At 43.0% G+C, this 16,323-nt stretch overlaps 1 protein-coding gene across 1 annotated transcript in view; it reads right to left on the bottom strand.

Annotated features, from left to right (window-relative positions):
- Positions 1-825: 825 nt before the first annotated feature.
- Positions 826-16,323, bottom strand: part of szt2 (SZT2 subunit of KICSTOR complex) — a 114,813-nt gene continuing 99,315 nt past the window's right edge. Inside the window, 8 exon segments of the mRNA XM_046353138.1 lie at positions 826-2,720; positions 2,872-2,940; positions 5,783-5,893; positions 11,399-11,608; positions 11,882-12,215; positions 12,910-13,032; positions 13,111-13,297; positions 13,590-13,803. Of these exon segments, the coding sequence (XP_046209094.1) occupies positions 2,577-2,720; positions 2,872-2,940; positions 5,783-5,893; positions 11,399-11,608; positions 11,882-12,215; positions 12,910-13,032; positions 13,111-13,297; positions 13,590-13,803 (1,392 nt within the window). The 3' untranslated portion in view covers positions 826-2,576.

Below are 16,323 nucleotides of genomic sequence, written 5' to 3'. Positions count from 1 at the left end.
TTGGACATTTAGTGGCTCTTATTGATCCTTTTCTTAGTTCATTATTATTTATTTCATTTTTACCCCTTTTTCTCCCCAATTGGTAGTTACAGTCTTGTCCCCTCTTATGGATCATTTTTTTTCTTAGTTTATTATTATTTATTTAATTTTTACCCCTTTTTCTCCCCAATTTTGTGGTATCCAATTGGTAGTTACAGTCTTGTCCCATCGCTGCAACTCCCGTACGGACTCGGGAGAGGCGAAGGTCTAGAGCCGTGCGTCCCCTGAAACACGACCCGGCCAAGCCGCACTGCTTCTTGCCACAATGCCCGCTCAACCCGGAAGCCAGCCACACCAATGTGTCGAAGGAAACACTGTACACCTGGCAACCATGTCAGCGTGCATGCGACGGGCTGCCACAGGACTCGCTGTAGCGCGATGGGCCAAGGACATCCCTGACGGCCAAACTCTCCCCTAACCCGAACGATGCTGGGCCAATTGTGCGCCGCCCCATTGGGTCTCCGGTCGCGGCTGGCTGTGACAGAGCCTGGACTCGAACCCAGAATCTCTAGTGGCACAGCTAGCACTACAATGCAGTGCCTTAGACCACTGTGCCACTCGGGAGGTCCTCTTATTGATGTTTTGAATGTGTGCTGAGCAGCAGTATGATCAGATCCTTTGTAAGCCCATATGTATTTTTTTCATTGTCTTTTTGATTGACTTTTGTACAATAAAGTCCTGTTTGTACCACACTCGCTCTTCACTCCACTCAGTCCCTAACAGTGCACACATGTATACAGTAGGACCATACTTACATTGTCAAGTTACTGTTAAAACACACTTGAATATACCATAAGATTTATTGTAGCATATCATACAAATCCATCTGTATATACATAATGTACATATACAAGGTTCAGATTATAGTACAGTTTCAGAATGCATATACTGTTGCTATAGCCGGCCTCACTGTTAACATCATCTTGAATTATTCAAAATCCAGTGTTCTTACCTTCGCAACATCTCTAAAGACACAATTCACCTTACTGGGAAATCCATTATTATTATTATTATTATTAATAACATTCCAATTTCATTCATTCCTTTTTAATAAGGAACTTTAAACAATCTTGAAACATTTGGTTTCCTTCCATTGAAACGTGTACAAACATTAAGGCCATCTTGAAGTCATATGGTATTGCAATGACATCTCTGAACTGATGTGTGGGTGTGTGTGATATTACAATGTTGTACACAAGTTGGCTCCTACAGTATGTCCACCCAACACTCCATATCTTTGTAAACAGAGACCAGCTATACCCTCAAGCCTGTCCGAATGTAGCTAGTTAGCAGTCCAATTGCATTTCCCAGAAATTCCACTTGCACGATTGATGCAATAACAATAAAACTGCTCTGCTAGCATTGTTAAGAAATAAACAAAAACTAAGGCACTTCTAGGATGAAAATATGGCAGTAGGGCAAATTGGGTATCAGGTTTGACAGGTAGGATACAATGGGAAGAGGGAAAAAAAATCTATTACCCAATATTTCAGACTGAAATGGCAGCAATCTTTCACCTCCGTAGAAGACTCAAGACTGTGCATTCACTGGATTGTGTGCAGTGGCGATCTTGAGCATCTCGTCCTGTACCTTCGCAAGGCACAGTATCCGAGAGAAATAACTTCATATATTCGTGTTCATAGGATTTGAACACCTACAATGATAAATGGGTTACGAGTTGGAGAATAGAATCTAATTTCCCAACACTTGGTTGCACAATAGTGACTTGTTTACAGTCCAATTCAGTTGGTTGGGGAGTGAGATCCACTTCAGGTTAACTGCACATGTATTGTAGATGATCTCTCATTAGAAGTAGAAGCTGAATGGGAACATGACTGAGATTACATACAGAAGTTCGGCTTTAGATCAAACTAGACTGAAAGTCTCACCCCCCTTTCATTCTACCCTACCACCACTGACCTCCAAGTCAATGAGGAATGGGCCCAGAAAGTTGGCATTGAAATGGGGGCAAATTGCATAACTTCCCTGCTTTGATCTGGTGCACTGTTCAGGGCAAAAAGCTAAACCTTCTTCAATCGGATTCTGTCATTGTGAGGTAGTGTTCACCTGAGCCTCAAAGCAAAGCGTTTATAAAATTACCTCTGTCTGTGAGGCCCAATGTCCACTGCAGAGGGCATGTCAACACCCACAACTGGCAGAAAAGAGTTCAGCCAAAGCCGGTCTCTGGTTCAACTTACATTTTGTGTTGAGAGGAAAGTAAAAATGTATTTTCAGTCACTATAGGGCACATACACTGTCTGATAAAGAAGAACCTTTGTGTGCAATAGTGTGTATAGTTCCTCCGAATATATTTTCCCCCAGTGGTAGAATTAGTAAACGACTGATTAATTGTACAGGAAGCTTTGACCTGCAAACTATCTCTCTGATTCGCTGGTTCAGTAGTTTTCAATGATAACATCCTTTATTGGTGTCCCACAAGCCAAGGTGGCCTATAAAGGAAGCCGCCTGTCTGGAACTACACCTCCCAGCAGCTCAGTTTCTCTGAGGCACGCCTGGTCCTGATTGGCCCTCCAGCCCTAGAGCAAACCGGTCCAAAGGTTGTAGCAGGCTGTGTTGATCACAGACTCCAGATGATGGTACATGGACACCAGCTGAGGTGGGGGGCTGCTGCTAGGCTGCGGTTGGGATGGCAACGGCTCCCTAAACACAACCTTGAGGCTCTGGTGGGAGGCAACAAAGATAATTTGAAAATGTCATCTCATGTTATAGCTTATAAGGAATTCATACACAGTATTGGATAAGCTATATAATAATATAAATGGGATTTTAAGAGTGAGAGCATATCAAGGGGCAGGCATCCCAATTACTCACCGTTTTTCCTGCCTTAGTGTCAAGGAAAACCAGAACAAAGCAGTCAGTGAATTTCTGGTTTAGGACAGCCTGAAAGAGAAAATAAGAGAATTGCAGGGCAACTGTTTATTTCAAGCTATAATGACTTACTTAACCCCCCTATTCCACACAATATAACTTGGAACAAAAATAGGTGACTGCCTACAGTTAATAGATGGATGGGATCTTGTGTTTGCGCTGTTTAAGTCTTTTTCCCTCCGGAACAAAAAAGTTATTGTGTGTGTCGTTTGCTAGGGAGGGAGGGAGAGGTGGAGTTTATGTCACCAACTACAGTACTAGAGCAGAACATCTCCAGAAGAAAAAAAAGTCAGGGGGATGTTCTTTTGATCTCAACTCTCTCAATTACCATATTAAGTAGAGAGTAACCTCTTGACACAGAAGAGGAGATGAAATTTCCCCACAAGACTCCCATAATCCCCCTTGATAGCCACGCTTCACATTTTTACACAATGTCAAAACCCTTCTTCCAAACTGCAGAGGTCTCACAATTTTACATGTTTGAACAGACCATTTTTTTTCTTTCTTCCTTCTTCACACTCAATAGTTATTTTTCTCCCCTGTTACCTATGAAAGTTAGAAGCCTGAGAGAAACAGCTGAGTTTAATTTAGAAAAGTTCAAGGTGACTTGAGGCAGTTCCTTATAACGGATTAGTCCAGTAGAACTGAACAAAAATATAAAACGCAAAAATTTCAACAATTTTACTGGGTTACAGTTCATATAAGGATATCAGTCCATTGAAATAAATTCATTAGGCCCTAATCTTTGGATTTCACATGACTGTGAATACAGAAGGTAGGGGCATGGATCAGAAAACCGGTCAGTTTCTGGTGTGACCACCATTTCCCTCAAGTAGCGCGACACATCTCCTTCACATAGAGTTGATCAGGCTGTTGATTTTGGCCTGTGGAATGATGTCCCATTCCTCTTCGATGGATGTGCGAAGTTGCTGGAAATTTGCGGGAACTGGAACACGCTGTTGTACACCTCAATCCAGAGCATCACAAACATGCTCAATGTCCGGTGAGTGTGCAGGCCATGGAAGACCTAGGACATTTTCAGATTGTGTACAGTTCCTTGCGACATGGAGCCGTGCAGTATCATGCTGAAACATGAGGTGATGGAAGCAGATGAAAGGCACAGCCATGGGCCTCAGGATCTTGCCATCAATAAAATGCAATTGAGTTGGTTGTCCGTAGCTTATGCCTGCCCATAACATAACCCCATCATGAGGCATTCTGTTCACAACATTGACATCAGCAAACCACTCGCCCATACGACGCCATACATGCTGTCTGCCATCGGTACAGTTGAAACCGGGATTCATCAGTGAAGAGCACACTTCTCCAGCATGACAGTGGCCATCGAAGGTAAGAATTTGCCCACTGAAGTCGGTTACAATGCCGAACTGCAGTCAGGGTCAAGACCCCAGTGAGGATGACAAGCACGCAGATGAGCTTCCCTGAGACGGGTTCTGGCAGGCTGTGCAGAAATTCTTCATCAGCTGTCCGGGTGGCTGGTCTCAGACGATACCGCAGGTGAAGAATCCGAATGTGGGCTGGCGTGGTTACACGTGGTCTGCCGTTGGACGTACTGCCAAATTCTATAAAACGACATTGGAGGCAGCTTATGGTAGAGAAATTAACATTACAGTATCTGGGAACAGCTCTGGTGGACATTCCTGCAGTCAGCATGCCAAATGCACTCTCCCTTTAAAACTTGAGACATCTGTGGCATTGTGTTGTGTGACAAAACTGCCCATTTTAGAGTGGCATTTTATTGTCCCCAGCACAAGTTGCACCTGTGTAATGATCATGCTGTTTAATCAGCTTTTTGATATGCCACACCTGTCAGGTGGATGGATTATCTTGGCAAAGGAGAAATGTTCACTAACAGGGATGTCAGAAAATGTGCCCACACATTTTAAGAGAAGTAAGCTTTTTGTGCGTATGGAACATTTCTGAGATCTTTTATTTCATCTTATGAAACATGGGACCAACACTTTACATGCTGTGATTATATTTTTGTTCTGTTTAAAAAGTTGACCTTCAAATCCATTGAAATCAAATAGGGGACAGAGGGAGGGAATTAATGATTGAATATTACACATATAGATTGATATAGTATTTGCCTTGAATGCATTTAATAAACAGTGGAGTCCAATGACTGAGCTATGGGAACTTTGATAGAGGCACCCGGTGGTTTTGATGTTGTTGCATGCAATGTCACGATACAGTTTGGCTTGAGGCGGATGGAATCATTCGAATGTGGAGTAGAGAACAGGGGATGATTCATTTGCTTAGTGGGGTGCTTTCCCCTGTTAATCTGCATTATATTCTGGATCACATTGAATCAGCTGGAGGTGCAGTAGCTGGTGGTGCTGTAGTCCAGTGGTTCCCAAACTTTTGGGTGCGGAGAGGTAGGGGGAGATGAACAAATGCAATTGCTTTTGTTCTTTTTGAAAGTCAGGCTTTCAACTTACTCTTGAAAGTTGTAATAGTTGAATGCACAAGGTGCAATTTTGAAATTGGGTAGTGCATCAGTAGGTTTCCTCTTGTCATGTCAGTGATTGTAGAACTTAAGAGAGCTATTTATATATTGTCAGAAATAGGGGGGGGGGGGTGGCAGCTCTTAATATACCGGAATGGGATGTGTTCAGTGGGGAGAAGTGTTGATACTTTTTCCATTGCAGATTTTGCTACGTGTGCCCTACTGAACATGACCCTGATTTAGTGGGGGTTGAGCTCTGAAGGCCGCACTCTGGAAACTATTTTGACAAACCATTTGAATTCTACTGTGATTGTGGAGTGGCAGTTTTGACATGTTCTTGTAGTGTTTATATTTTATACATTATATTAGTTGTTCTGTTCTTACCAGATACTGAATGCCACTGTCATCAAAGTGTCGGCAGCTCTGAGGGAATCGAGTCAGAAGCACTTTGATCAGACTCTGGTACCAGCTGGGACTCATGGTTAGGAAACAGTCCTGGAACCAAGAGAGAGGACACAAAGCTTAAAAAAAAGTGTTATTGTTCAACATTTCAACCCGAAAGTATTCATCAGGCTTCTGAACTACAGACAAAGAAATGGCTTGACCCTACATGTTACCACCCACACACAAAACCGCTTCAGCAACATAAGAACTATTGCTAAAACTGGAGGAACAAATAGCCTACACACACACACTGACAAAAGATGCATTAGGAATTAAGATAAAAAGTAAAGATCTTTCAAAGTCTTCTAGATATTACCTTCCAAATTAAAAATGCAGAAATAGTACACATCCAATTACTAAGCTGGCTTTGAATCTAAAATGTATAAAACATTTCTTGGCTGAGAATCTGTGATTCCCTGGCATACATTATGAATAGCAGCAATTGATGCAGGCAGAGAAGAGGATCGGGAGGGAAGGCGAAGCGGGGGGGGGGTGAGCTGTAGGCAGCTTTTCAACGGCGACCCCTGCGATGCTGTAGAGCCTACTCAGTTCTCAACGTGCATACTTTACTACACACTCTTAATCTGTTCTCTCAGCTCGCTGGCAGTGAAGTTTCCATTCCACTTCTTTTTTCTTTATCACACGGCCATATAAATAGTACATTTGGGTTTTTAAATGAGGACTTTCCTGTTGATAATTGCTGAGATCCCCGTGGGAAAGACAGAGCGGTATTATCTTGGAAGAGGGCAGCTCTTTACTGTAGCTATACCTCCACACTAAATTGAAGTGTAGATCTTTTACTACATAATGATATAATAATGTTTTTTATTTATTTAAAGGCTGCTCTCCACTGTCCCAAATGGCACCCATTGCCTATATACTAGGAAATAGGGTTTGGGAAGAATCCCATGCTAACATCCTAGTCAGAATGAATACCTTCTGCACGTTGGGCTTCTGAGCATCGAGAAGCTTCAACCTCATGATGGATTTGATAATAGTTTTAGTTCATCTTTAACGAGACATCAATTTAAAATAAATTACATTTGTTACTAGAAAAGAGTATCAGACACATTCTATGTGTAGTTCAATTTGGTTTAAAATCTATTTTGAACCTGGGGATCACATGTAGCCAGAGTAGACCTCTGGTAGCTGAGTGCTATCCCCTAGTTGTGAGCAGCATGTAGACTTCTGAAATGCCCAGAGGGGTCAGGGGTATAAAACAAACTCACAGGTTGCATCCCAAATGGTACCCTATTCCCTAGAACGGTGCACTACTGTTGACCAGAGCCCACAGTCCATTGTCAAAAGTAGGTAACTATATAGGGAATAGGGATGTAACTACAGAATAGATCAAATATGACATGGGGACAGTGGAGTAGCTACATGTAATCACAATGCCCATATCTGCATTCAGCGCATTTACACATTCTCCAACTGCCCATGACGGCAGCACTCTCCTCATGTTGCAGTCACTGTAAAGCTTGTGTGGTTAATATATGGAGGATACGGCCTGGTCTTGGCTCCATTCTCCACCTGCCTCCCTGTCTCAGCTCTGATGGGATGAGCTGCTGCGGTGCACTGTGGGAAGGCTCTAAGACTCGAAGGAACTGTCAGTCACACAGTGAGGAGCCCAGTAGCCCACAACCACTGGATCAGGAAAAGTATGGGGGCTTTTAGAGGGAGCCTGTGATTATCAGGATTCCTTTCTCCATGGATGTGTTTCTCTCCTGTTTCGACACGCACAAGAAACATGTGTACACACACACACACACACACACACGCACACACACACGCACACACACACGCACACACACACACACACGCACCTCGCTCTCTGTGATTATCACTATTCATCCAAGGAGGCTGTGGAGTCGTTCCTTGTCATTTCAGCAAGCCATGACACCCACCATCTTAGATTGTTCTGAAATTCTTTCTGTAGTTAGAAACAGCTAAGATTGGCATTTCTGCAATTTAAAAACCCCCATTTTATTTCACCTCAGCAACATTAAACAAATTGATTGCACTCAAATTGGCCACTTTTATTTCTAGGATTCAGATAATATCCAATAAATATAGTACCCAACATCCAATTTGTACCAACATTTTTCCTACCAATGAGTAAGACATGAGGAATCCCCCCCAAAAATGTCAAAAAGCCCCCCACACCCTGTGCCAATCCCACCCCAACAACCAGTATAAATTCTTTATGTTTAACAATGTAGTATGAAGCTGTGGCGAGGAGCATTGCTTCTCCATACTATGTAATGTATTCCCTGTGAATCTGGTGATGTGTTTTTCCTCTTTTCAGAGAAAATAGTAATTGAAGTCGCTTGCATTATTTACCTTAAAGTAGTGCGAAAGTACCAGGACGCTTCTGTTCCTATTATACCACCACACTCATCCATTGTGCTGGTCTCTTGTCTTTATTAAATAGGTGACAACATTTCCTTTACAACTTTGGGTAGAAAACCAAATAGGGCTGTCCCCGACTAAAAAAAATCTTGGTCGACCGAGAGTCATCCTGTTCTTTCGACCAATCGGTTGGCCCATATATAGGCAGACACACCCCTATGTGTTTGAATAAAATAAACTACATATGCAGTGAGCTTGTCTGATGCTTTAACCATACTGTTTGATTACATAATTAAGACACAAAAATGACTCAAGAAAGAGTCCGATGGTCACGTTATGTTAAAAGAAATGACAGCGAGTTCCTGTGTGACTGGCGCACGCCGTCTCACTCTCCTCCCTACAGCAGCGGAAAGGCACCACAGCACAGCAAAGTGTTTAATGCGCTGTCCGTGCTGAATCTTCAACATTATTTCAGCCATTTAGTTTCTTGTTTCTGACTGAAAAGTTATGTTACCGAAAACCCAAATTTGTTTAGGAAAAAAACATTCCCTATTCCCTCAACCCTTGCTCTCTTTACATGACGCATGGCACGCATGTAACCAATAGGGCCTGACCTATAGCCTATCATAATCACATCAATAAATGGGTTATAACAAACTCCAAACACAGTACCACATGACAGCACAATGGATGTGGAAAAATAAACTCGAAACGGGTGAATGTTTACTGGTTGCTCAGAAGGGAAAGGGGAAGTCAGATCTGTGGAAGACATTGAGTTAGTTGTGGAAACTACTGGAGATCAAGAAAAAAGGAGGGTATTTGAGCAAGCGATGCGTGAGTATTGTGTGCCAAACAGTTGACTACAATATATATTTTTCAAACCCTTTGGAACAGTGTAAATACTAAATAAATAAGTGTACCAGGGAGGCTGTAAAGCCTTTATTACAGCAGACTAAAAACAGTTGCATGCATTTGTGAATTGCAGTTTATTTATTGTTTAGGCAAATTACTCAAAGCTCCCTTTGTTATTTCATTTTAAAACTAAAATGCTTGATTGAATTTCAAAGCCTGAATGTCTCGTGTGCTGTGTGATGGCATGAACGAATGAATGATAGATTGATACAGTAGCCTATATATGGAAATATAGGCCTAAGTAAGTTATGGTATTAACCTCTCTGCGCACGGAACCCTGTAGCGGGATGAAATTCGACAACATACGGTGACAACATACTTCCTCTGTTTGCAATCCCAATGCTCATTGTTACACAATGAATGGACTATCGTTTGATAAAATACATTTTTATAGCCTAACACGAAACATTTTGTGAACCGCTTGTGTTGTGAATTCCGTCTCATTCCATTTGACGACACACTCGATGTAAATACAAAACGTGACTTTTCCAGTCATACACAAAGAGCACTAATGATATCGACATTACTTATTATTATAATGATAATTGTAATAACAATAAGAAGGAGATCAAAAAAAGATTATAGTGTTTTGCTATTGTAATGGCATTGGGTTTAATGGTAAAATTCCACTAATCACAATACATGCAGTGCTTTCAGAAAGAATTCACACCCCTTTACTTTTTCCACATTTAGTTGTGTTACAAAGTGGGATTAAAATGGATTTGTCATTTTTTTGTCAACAATCTACATAAAATACTCTAATGTCAGTGGAAGAAAAATTATATTTAATTATTTTTAATTTTTATTTTATTTTTTTAAATCACATTAATATATTTTGATTAGATAACTATTCAATCCCGAGTCAATACATGTTAGAATCACCTTTGGCAGTGATTACAGCTGTGAGTCTTTCTGGGTAAATCCCTAAGAGCGACGCACACCTGGATTGCACAATATTTGCCCATTATTCTTTAAAAACTTATTCAAGCTGGGTCAAGTTGGTTGATCATTGCTAGACAGCCATTCTCAAGACTTGCCATAGATTTTCAAGCCAATTTAAATTAAAATTGTAATTAGGCCACTCAGCATTACTTCATGTCATCTTGGTAAGCAACTCAAGTGTGTATTTGGTTTTGTGTTTTCGGTCATTGTCCTGCTGAAAGGTACATTTCTAACTATCTACCTGTGTCTGTAGTTGCTCAAAACCATTGCCCCAACCATTGTGTAATTGGAGCAGGGTACTTTTATAATATAATATAATAACAATAATATAAATAATATAATATAATATATATGATATAAATATATGCCATTTAGCGGACGCTTTTATCCAAAGCGACTTACAGTCATGTGTGCATACATTCTACGTATGGGTGGTCCCGGGAATCAAACCCACTACCCTGGCGTTACAAGCGCCATGCTCTACCAACTGAGCTACAGAAGGACCACTTTTAATTATTGGAGCTCTGAAGAAAGGCCTTTATTTTACAAAGCCAACAGGTGAAGGATGGCTATATCGTTAACATCAATAACAAACTTCTGGGTTAAAGTGTTTTTTTTTTTAGTTATTGCAGAAGATAATCTGTTCTCAGTAACTAAATGTATCCATCTAACAAACACAAGAGGCTAACAGGAAACTCTACAACACTGACACAATGCATGCTTATCGGACTCAAGAGGTACATAAGCCAAATCAAAATCAGCACTGGAACGCAATATCCTAATATGGACATGACGTGATACTGGAAATTAGACTATTGAAAACAATACATATGTACAGCTGACTGGAACCATCCAATCGTTCTGAACGGCTGCACAATCCAATCAGTGACCGGATGAGTTTTAATGATGGGTGTAGATGGCTCTATAATAATTATGCCTCTTGCTGTATGTGTACAGTAGGGTGCTGATGGGCGTTTGAGATGTTTCCGAAACAGGAAGAGCAGCAAACAGATGCTGTCAAATCAACACAGCAGCTACTGCTAAAGCAATAAGCGAATAGAGGCGATACAAACAGGACCTGAGAAAGACACGTTTCATCATACATCACTGCACATCTGAGTGAGTCAGTGAGGAAGGAGGGTTTGTGTGTAAACAGGAGAGCAAGGTCAGGGTCAATCATTGAAAAGTAAATGAGGAAAATTGAGTATTGGAATTTCAGCTTATTTACCTAAATTGACTGACTAGAAATGGAATGGGCCCCGACCCGGCAGGAAAGACATCAATATGAAGTATGGGGGTGAGGTGAGCTGGTGTGGTCTGTAGTGGAGTGAGGTACAGTGTGTTCTTTACCAGCTGTGGGTCGATCTCCTCGACAGATCGACTCTGTACGGCGTTGAGGAGCTCCTCCAATTCGCTGAAGGACAGTTTGCTCAGCTTGAGCTTGTCCATGGCCAGGTGATGGTGTTCACCATGGAACAGCCTCCTCCACAGATTATCCCTGCGACAGTGGCCCATGGCCTGCTCCACGCTCGCCTGGATCTGCCTCCGTGCACAGCCCACCTGGATGGATTTATTTGACTCATTTAAAATACATTGCCTATAATCTCATGTACATGTCACATTGGCAATAACTACGACGTAAATATATCAGTACATTGATTTCTTTAGTTATACTAACATAGTAACCTATTCCTTTAAAAAAAAAAACTGAAATGAACCTAGTATGAAATAGTAACCTACAGTTTCTTCATCCATGCGAGTACAATGTTACGCATATTAAATAGTTCAAGATTAAAAACACAATTAAGTTCTAGCAGTCCTGGAGAACCCTACCTCCTGATTGAGTAGAGGGAACAGAGGTGAGGGGTAGAGGAGTCCCTGGGCCCCAGACCCAGACCTCCGGCGGCCAGTCAGGGGGTAAAACTCGTTCCCATCGCTGGGGGTAGAGATGGTGTCTGGGGCTGAGGTTGCAGGTGGGGTCTCTTCCCAGAGGTCCGGTTCAGGGTCCCGTGCCCCGCCCAGTTCTGTCCCTCTCTCAGGGGGAACCTTTCCTCCCAGGTCGCGGGCCTCTCGGTGTATCTGGGGAAGCTTTTTGAAGCGCCGCATGTCAGCAGTCAGCCGGGGGAACAGCTCTCGCTGACTGGTCATGATCACGTAGTAACGCAGCCTGAACCATTAAACAGACACAGATTGAAAAGACAGACAAGTCACTCAATGCAGTGCAATAAACCTCTTACATACACAGAGATATTGGTACAATACACTGCTTCATGTTGTGTAACCTACTGTACAAAATACTAACCTACTGTTTTCAATAGCAACCTACTGTACGAAATTGTAACCTACAAAATTGTTGCCTTTCTCCAATTTTCAAAAGAAACCATTTCCCCACAGCATTTCAGAGGATTGAAGAAGGGGAAATGGGATACCTAGTCAGTTGCGCAACTGAATGTTATTCAACCAACACGTCTTCCTCATTTAACCCATACCCTCTGAACCAGAGAGGTGCGCGTGGCTGCCTTAAATCGACTACCACGTCATCGGCTCTCATGTTGGGGGTTAACTGCCTTGCTCAAGGACAAAAGAGAGCAACATGGTTTTCACCACATGTATACCCTGGTCGGGTTATCTGACAAGGAGTAATTACTTCCCCCATCCATTGTGTGATATTTATACAACGGGTGGGTCTAATCACGGATGCTGATTGGTTAAAACCGCATTCCAGCCGGTGTCTATTCCACAAGTTAGCACCGGCTAAATCTACGACATTAAAATGCCCGCTCACTCTGTTCCATCTGACTGCGCAATCCACTGTCTCATCAGCTCAGCCAGGCAATTTATAAACTAGATCTACACTGGACCTCAGCAGATGTCTCTCTCCCTCCGACTGCTCCTCAAATGGTGCGGCATTGTGACACACCAGCAGGGACACGTCAAAATCGTCATGGTGACGCAGGCCTTCCAGGTCCTTGTAAGAGCCCGAGCTGGAGGAGAAGAATAGGTCATGAATAATGTATCTTTTAAAGTCGCAGAGGTGTGTGTGTGTGTGTCCATAAACCTACCTGTTCCAAAGTGCCACCAGAGCATACTCATGCAGGTCGGAGCTGGGTGGCGCTCCCTTCTTGCCTTCGCTGGTCATTGCAACCTTGGACATGCGAAGGGGCTTCATGCCATAGGTGCCAGCGTGGTCAGTGATGTAGTTATACAGCTGGTGGGCTGTGATCATCCCCGTAGAGATAGAGAAACTCCCTGACAGAGACAGGTAGAGAGCATGAGCTCACTGACAGGACATAGAACTAGATTCAACCCAACACAGATTAGTAACCTGCGCACAGCGACATACTTTCAAAGGCAATTTCCCAGATGTTCACAGAGACCATGCTCACTGTTTAGGCTCAAGCAGAGATCACATGTGAAAGTGAAATCGCAAAGCACAGGTGGTTTATGTTAAAGCACAGTCTTAACCATGTTCCTACTGCTGGGACTCATCTTCGCAGCAGCATCCGGGTCTACTTGTTTAGGTGGGCTGGCTCAGACTCACCCTGGAAGACGTGATTGCGTCCGAATTTGGGGATGTCAGGGTGATGAGCAATGAAGTCCTCCAGGAAGCCGGTCAGCTGGTATCCCTGCCGCAGGGTCATGTGACAGCCCACCAGGTACTGGTGCACCACCCGCAGGTGGAAGTCATAGCTGAACGAGTGCACGTGCATCAGGTCACGCACCTTATCACACTCCTCTGTGAACAGCATTGAGAGCTGGAGGTGAGAGAGAGGGGGGGGCGACACAATGTAGACCCTCACTACAGAGTTCATTAAGGGTTGCGGGGATGGGATACACCACACAAACAGTCAATCGCACGCAATTGCACGCACGCATACAATGGAACCTACCAATCACCTAGTCCAGAGGAAGCAGATCCCCATGACCTAACCTACCCAGCATCCTTCGCATCCTCAGATCATGACCTTAAACCCCAAATCCCCCCCTTTTTTTTTACAGGCGATACATTCACAAAATCATCTGAAATCTCCTGGATTAAAATCGAGCCAGCATTGGCAGTATGATATGCACAATTCAATGTTTTATAATAGCGTTTCTAAAGTTAGGCCCAGCGCCTCTCTCGCTCTCTGCATTGCTATCGGTCTAGTGTCTAATAGTGATAGCAGCCCCATTAAACTGTTGTCTACAGCCATTGTCTGTCTGTGTTGTATCCATCCAATCTGTGGCAGCATGCACTTAAAGTGCTTATACTGCAACGCTACTCCCAACCCTCCTTTGTGAGAGCCTTTCGTAAGTAACTGTGATATCAATCAACTTCACAATTGTATATCTTATTTAATTAAATCCAACATCAAAGCGGAGGCTTACAAAAGCATTAAATGGCAAAATGCAAATGATTGCGGTGAGAGGCTGGAGCATGCTGTAATTACGACACAATAACAGGAGCTAGGGTTCCGGGAGGGGTGTTCGGAAGGGGAAGGGGGGTAAATGCTATTACTGCTGCTTTCATCTTGACCCTTTGCTCGGAACAGGTCTTGTCAAATCCAAAGTCAGGGGAAAAATAACAAACACTCCGTTTTCATTTAATGCCAGCACTAGTCGTCTAGATGCATACGGTACATTACACATCAAGATAAAGTGATTTTTCTCTTCTTTTTAAGTCAACGTTAACAGTTGAACCTTTCACCAGCTCTCTGATAAAGGGAACACGTTGAACCTGACTTTGCCATGTTAATTTTGTGTTCAGGGCAGACACCTTCAATAATAAATGTAAAATGTAAATGTAAAACAAAAACATTTCTGTAGAGACGGTGGAAGAGATTGAAGGGTAGAAGTAGAAGAGTAATGTCAGAAGTTCGGACCGGGACGGTACAGAGCAGTTTAGTAGTTCAATGGTTCTGTTGGTCAGTGTTCCCCAATTGTAGCTGAAGAGATCTGGAGCCTAATTAACTGGAACCTCTGACCCCCGAGTCCACAGGGCAGCGGAAGCGATTAGGAGTGCAAACGTCCCTTTAGCAGTGAAACCACAGGGACACAATATAACACTGTTTAATTCTGTGAGTGGAGCAACACGTTTATTAGGGACCTTTTAACATCAACACCATGGATTAATTTCTCAGGCATTTCATGCATTAATTGCTCAGCCAATCATATCTAAAAAATAATTTGGGGTAGACTTTTGAAACTTGCTTGTATCTTTAACTTAGTGTTAATGCGACACACCTTTCAAACTGTTCATATGTGCTAGCAAAGAGGTGAAAGTATATAACTTAGTTGAAAAGTCCATTTTCAGTATATACACTGCTCAAAAAAATAAAGGGAACACATCCTAGATCTGAATGAATGAAATATTCTTATTAAATACTTTTTTCTTTACATAGTTGAATGTGCTGACAACAAAATCACACAAAAATGATCAATGGAAATCAAATTTATCAACCCATGGAGGTCTGGATTTGGAGTGACACTCAAAATTAAAGTGGAGAACCACACTACAGGCTGATCCAACTTTGATGTAAGGTCCTTAAAACAAGTCAAAATGAGGCTCAGTAGTGTGTGTGGCGTCCACGTGCCTGTATGACCTCCCTACAATGCCTGGGCATGCTCCTGATGAGGTAGCGGATGGTCTCCTGAGGGACTGACCCACCGCCAAACTGGTCATGCTGGAGGATGTTGCAGGCAGCAGAATGTTCTCCACGGCGTCTCCAGACTCTGTCACGTCTGTCACGTGCTCAGTGTGAACCTGCTTTCATCAGTGGCGAATTTGCCAATCTTGGTGTTCTCTGGCAAATGCAAAACGTCCTGCATGGTGTTGGGCTATAAGCACAACCCCCACCTGTGGAAGGCTGGCTCTCATAACACCCTCATGGAGTCTGTTTTTGACCGTTTGAGCAGACACATGCACATTTGTGGCCTGCTGGAGGTCATTTTGTAGGGCTCTGGCAGTGCTCCTCCTGCTCCTCCTTGCACAAAGGCAGAGGTAGCGGTCCTGCTGCTGGGTTGTTGCCCTCCTACGGCCTCCTCCACATCTCCTGATGTACTGGCCTGTCTCCTGGTAGTGCCTCCATGCTCTGGACACTACGCTGACAGACACAGCAAACCTTCTTGCCACAGCTCGCATTGATGTACCATCCTGGATGAGCTGCACTACCTGAGCCACTTACTCCCGTCTCATGCTACCACTAGAGTGAAAGCACCGCCAGCATTCAAAAGTGACCAAAACATCAGCCAGGTAGCATAGGAACTGAGAAGCGGTCTGTGGTTACCACCTGCAG

The sequence above is a fragment of the Oncorhynchus gorbuscha genome, linkage group LG06 (genome assembly GCF_021184085.1).
Source record: "Oncorhynchus gorbuscha isolate QuinsamMale2020 ecotype Even-year linkage group LG06, OgorEven_v1.0, whole genome shotgun sequence".
NCBI lineage: Eukaryota > Metazoa > Chordata > Actinopteri > Salmoniformes > Salmonidae > Oncorhynchus > Oncorhynchus gorbuscha.
The sequence above is the reverse complement of the archived record's forward strand: the minus strand, read 5'-3'. Positions and strand labels throughout refer to the sequence as shown.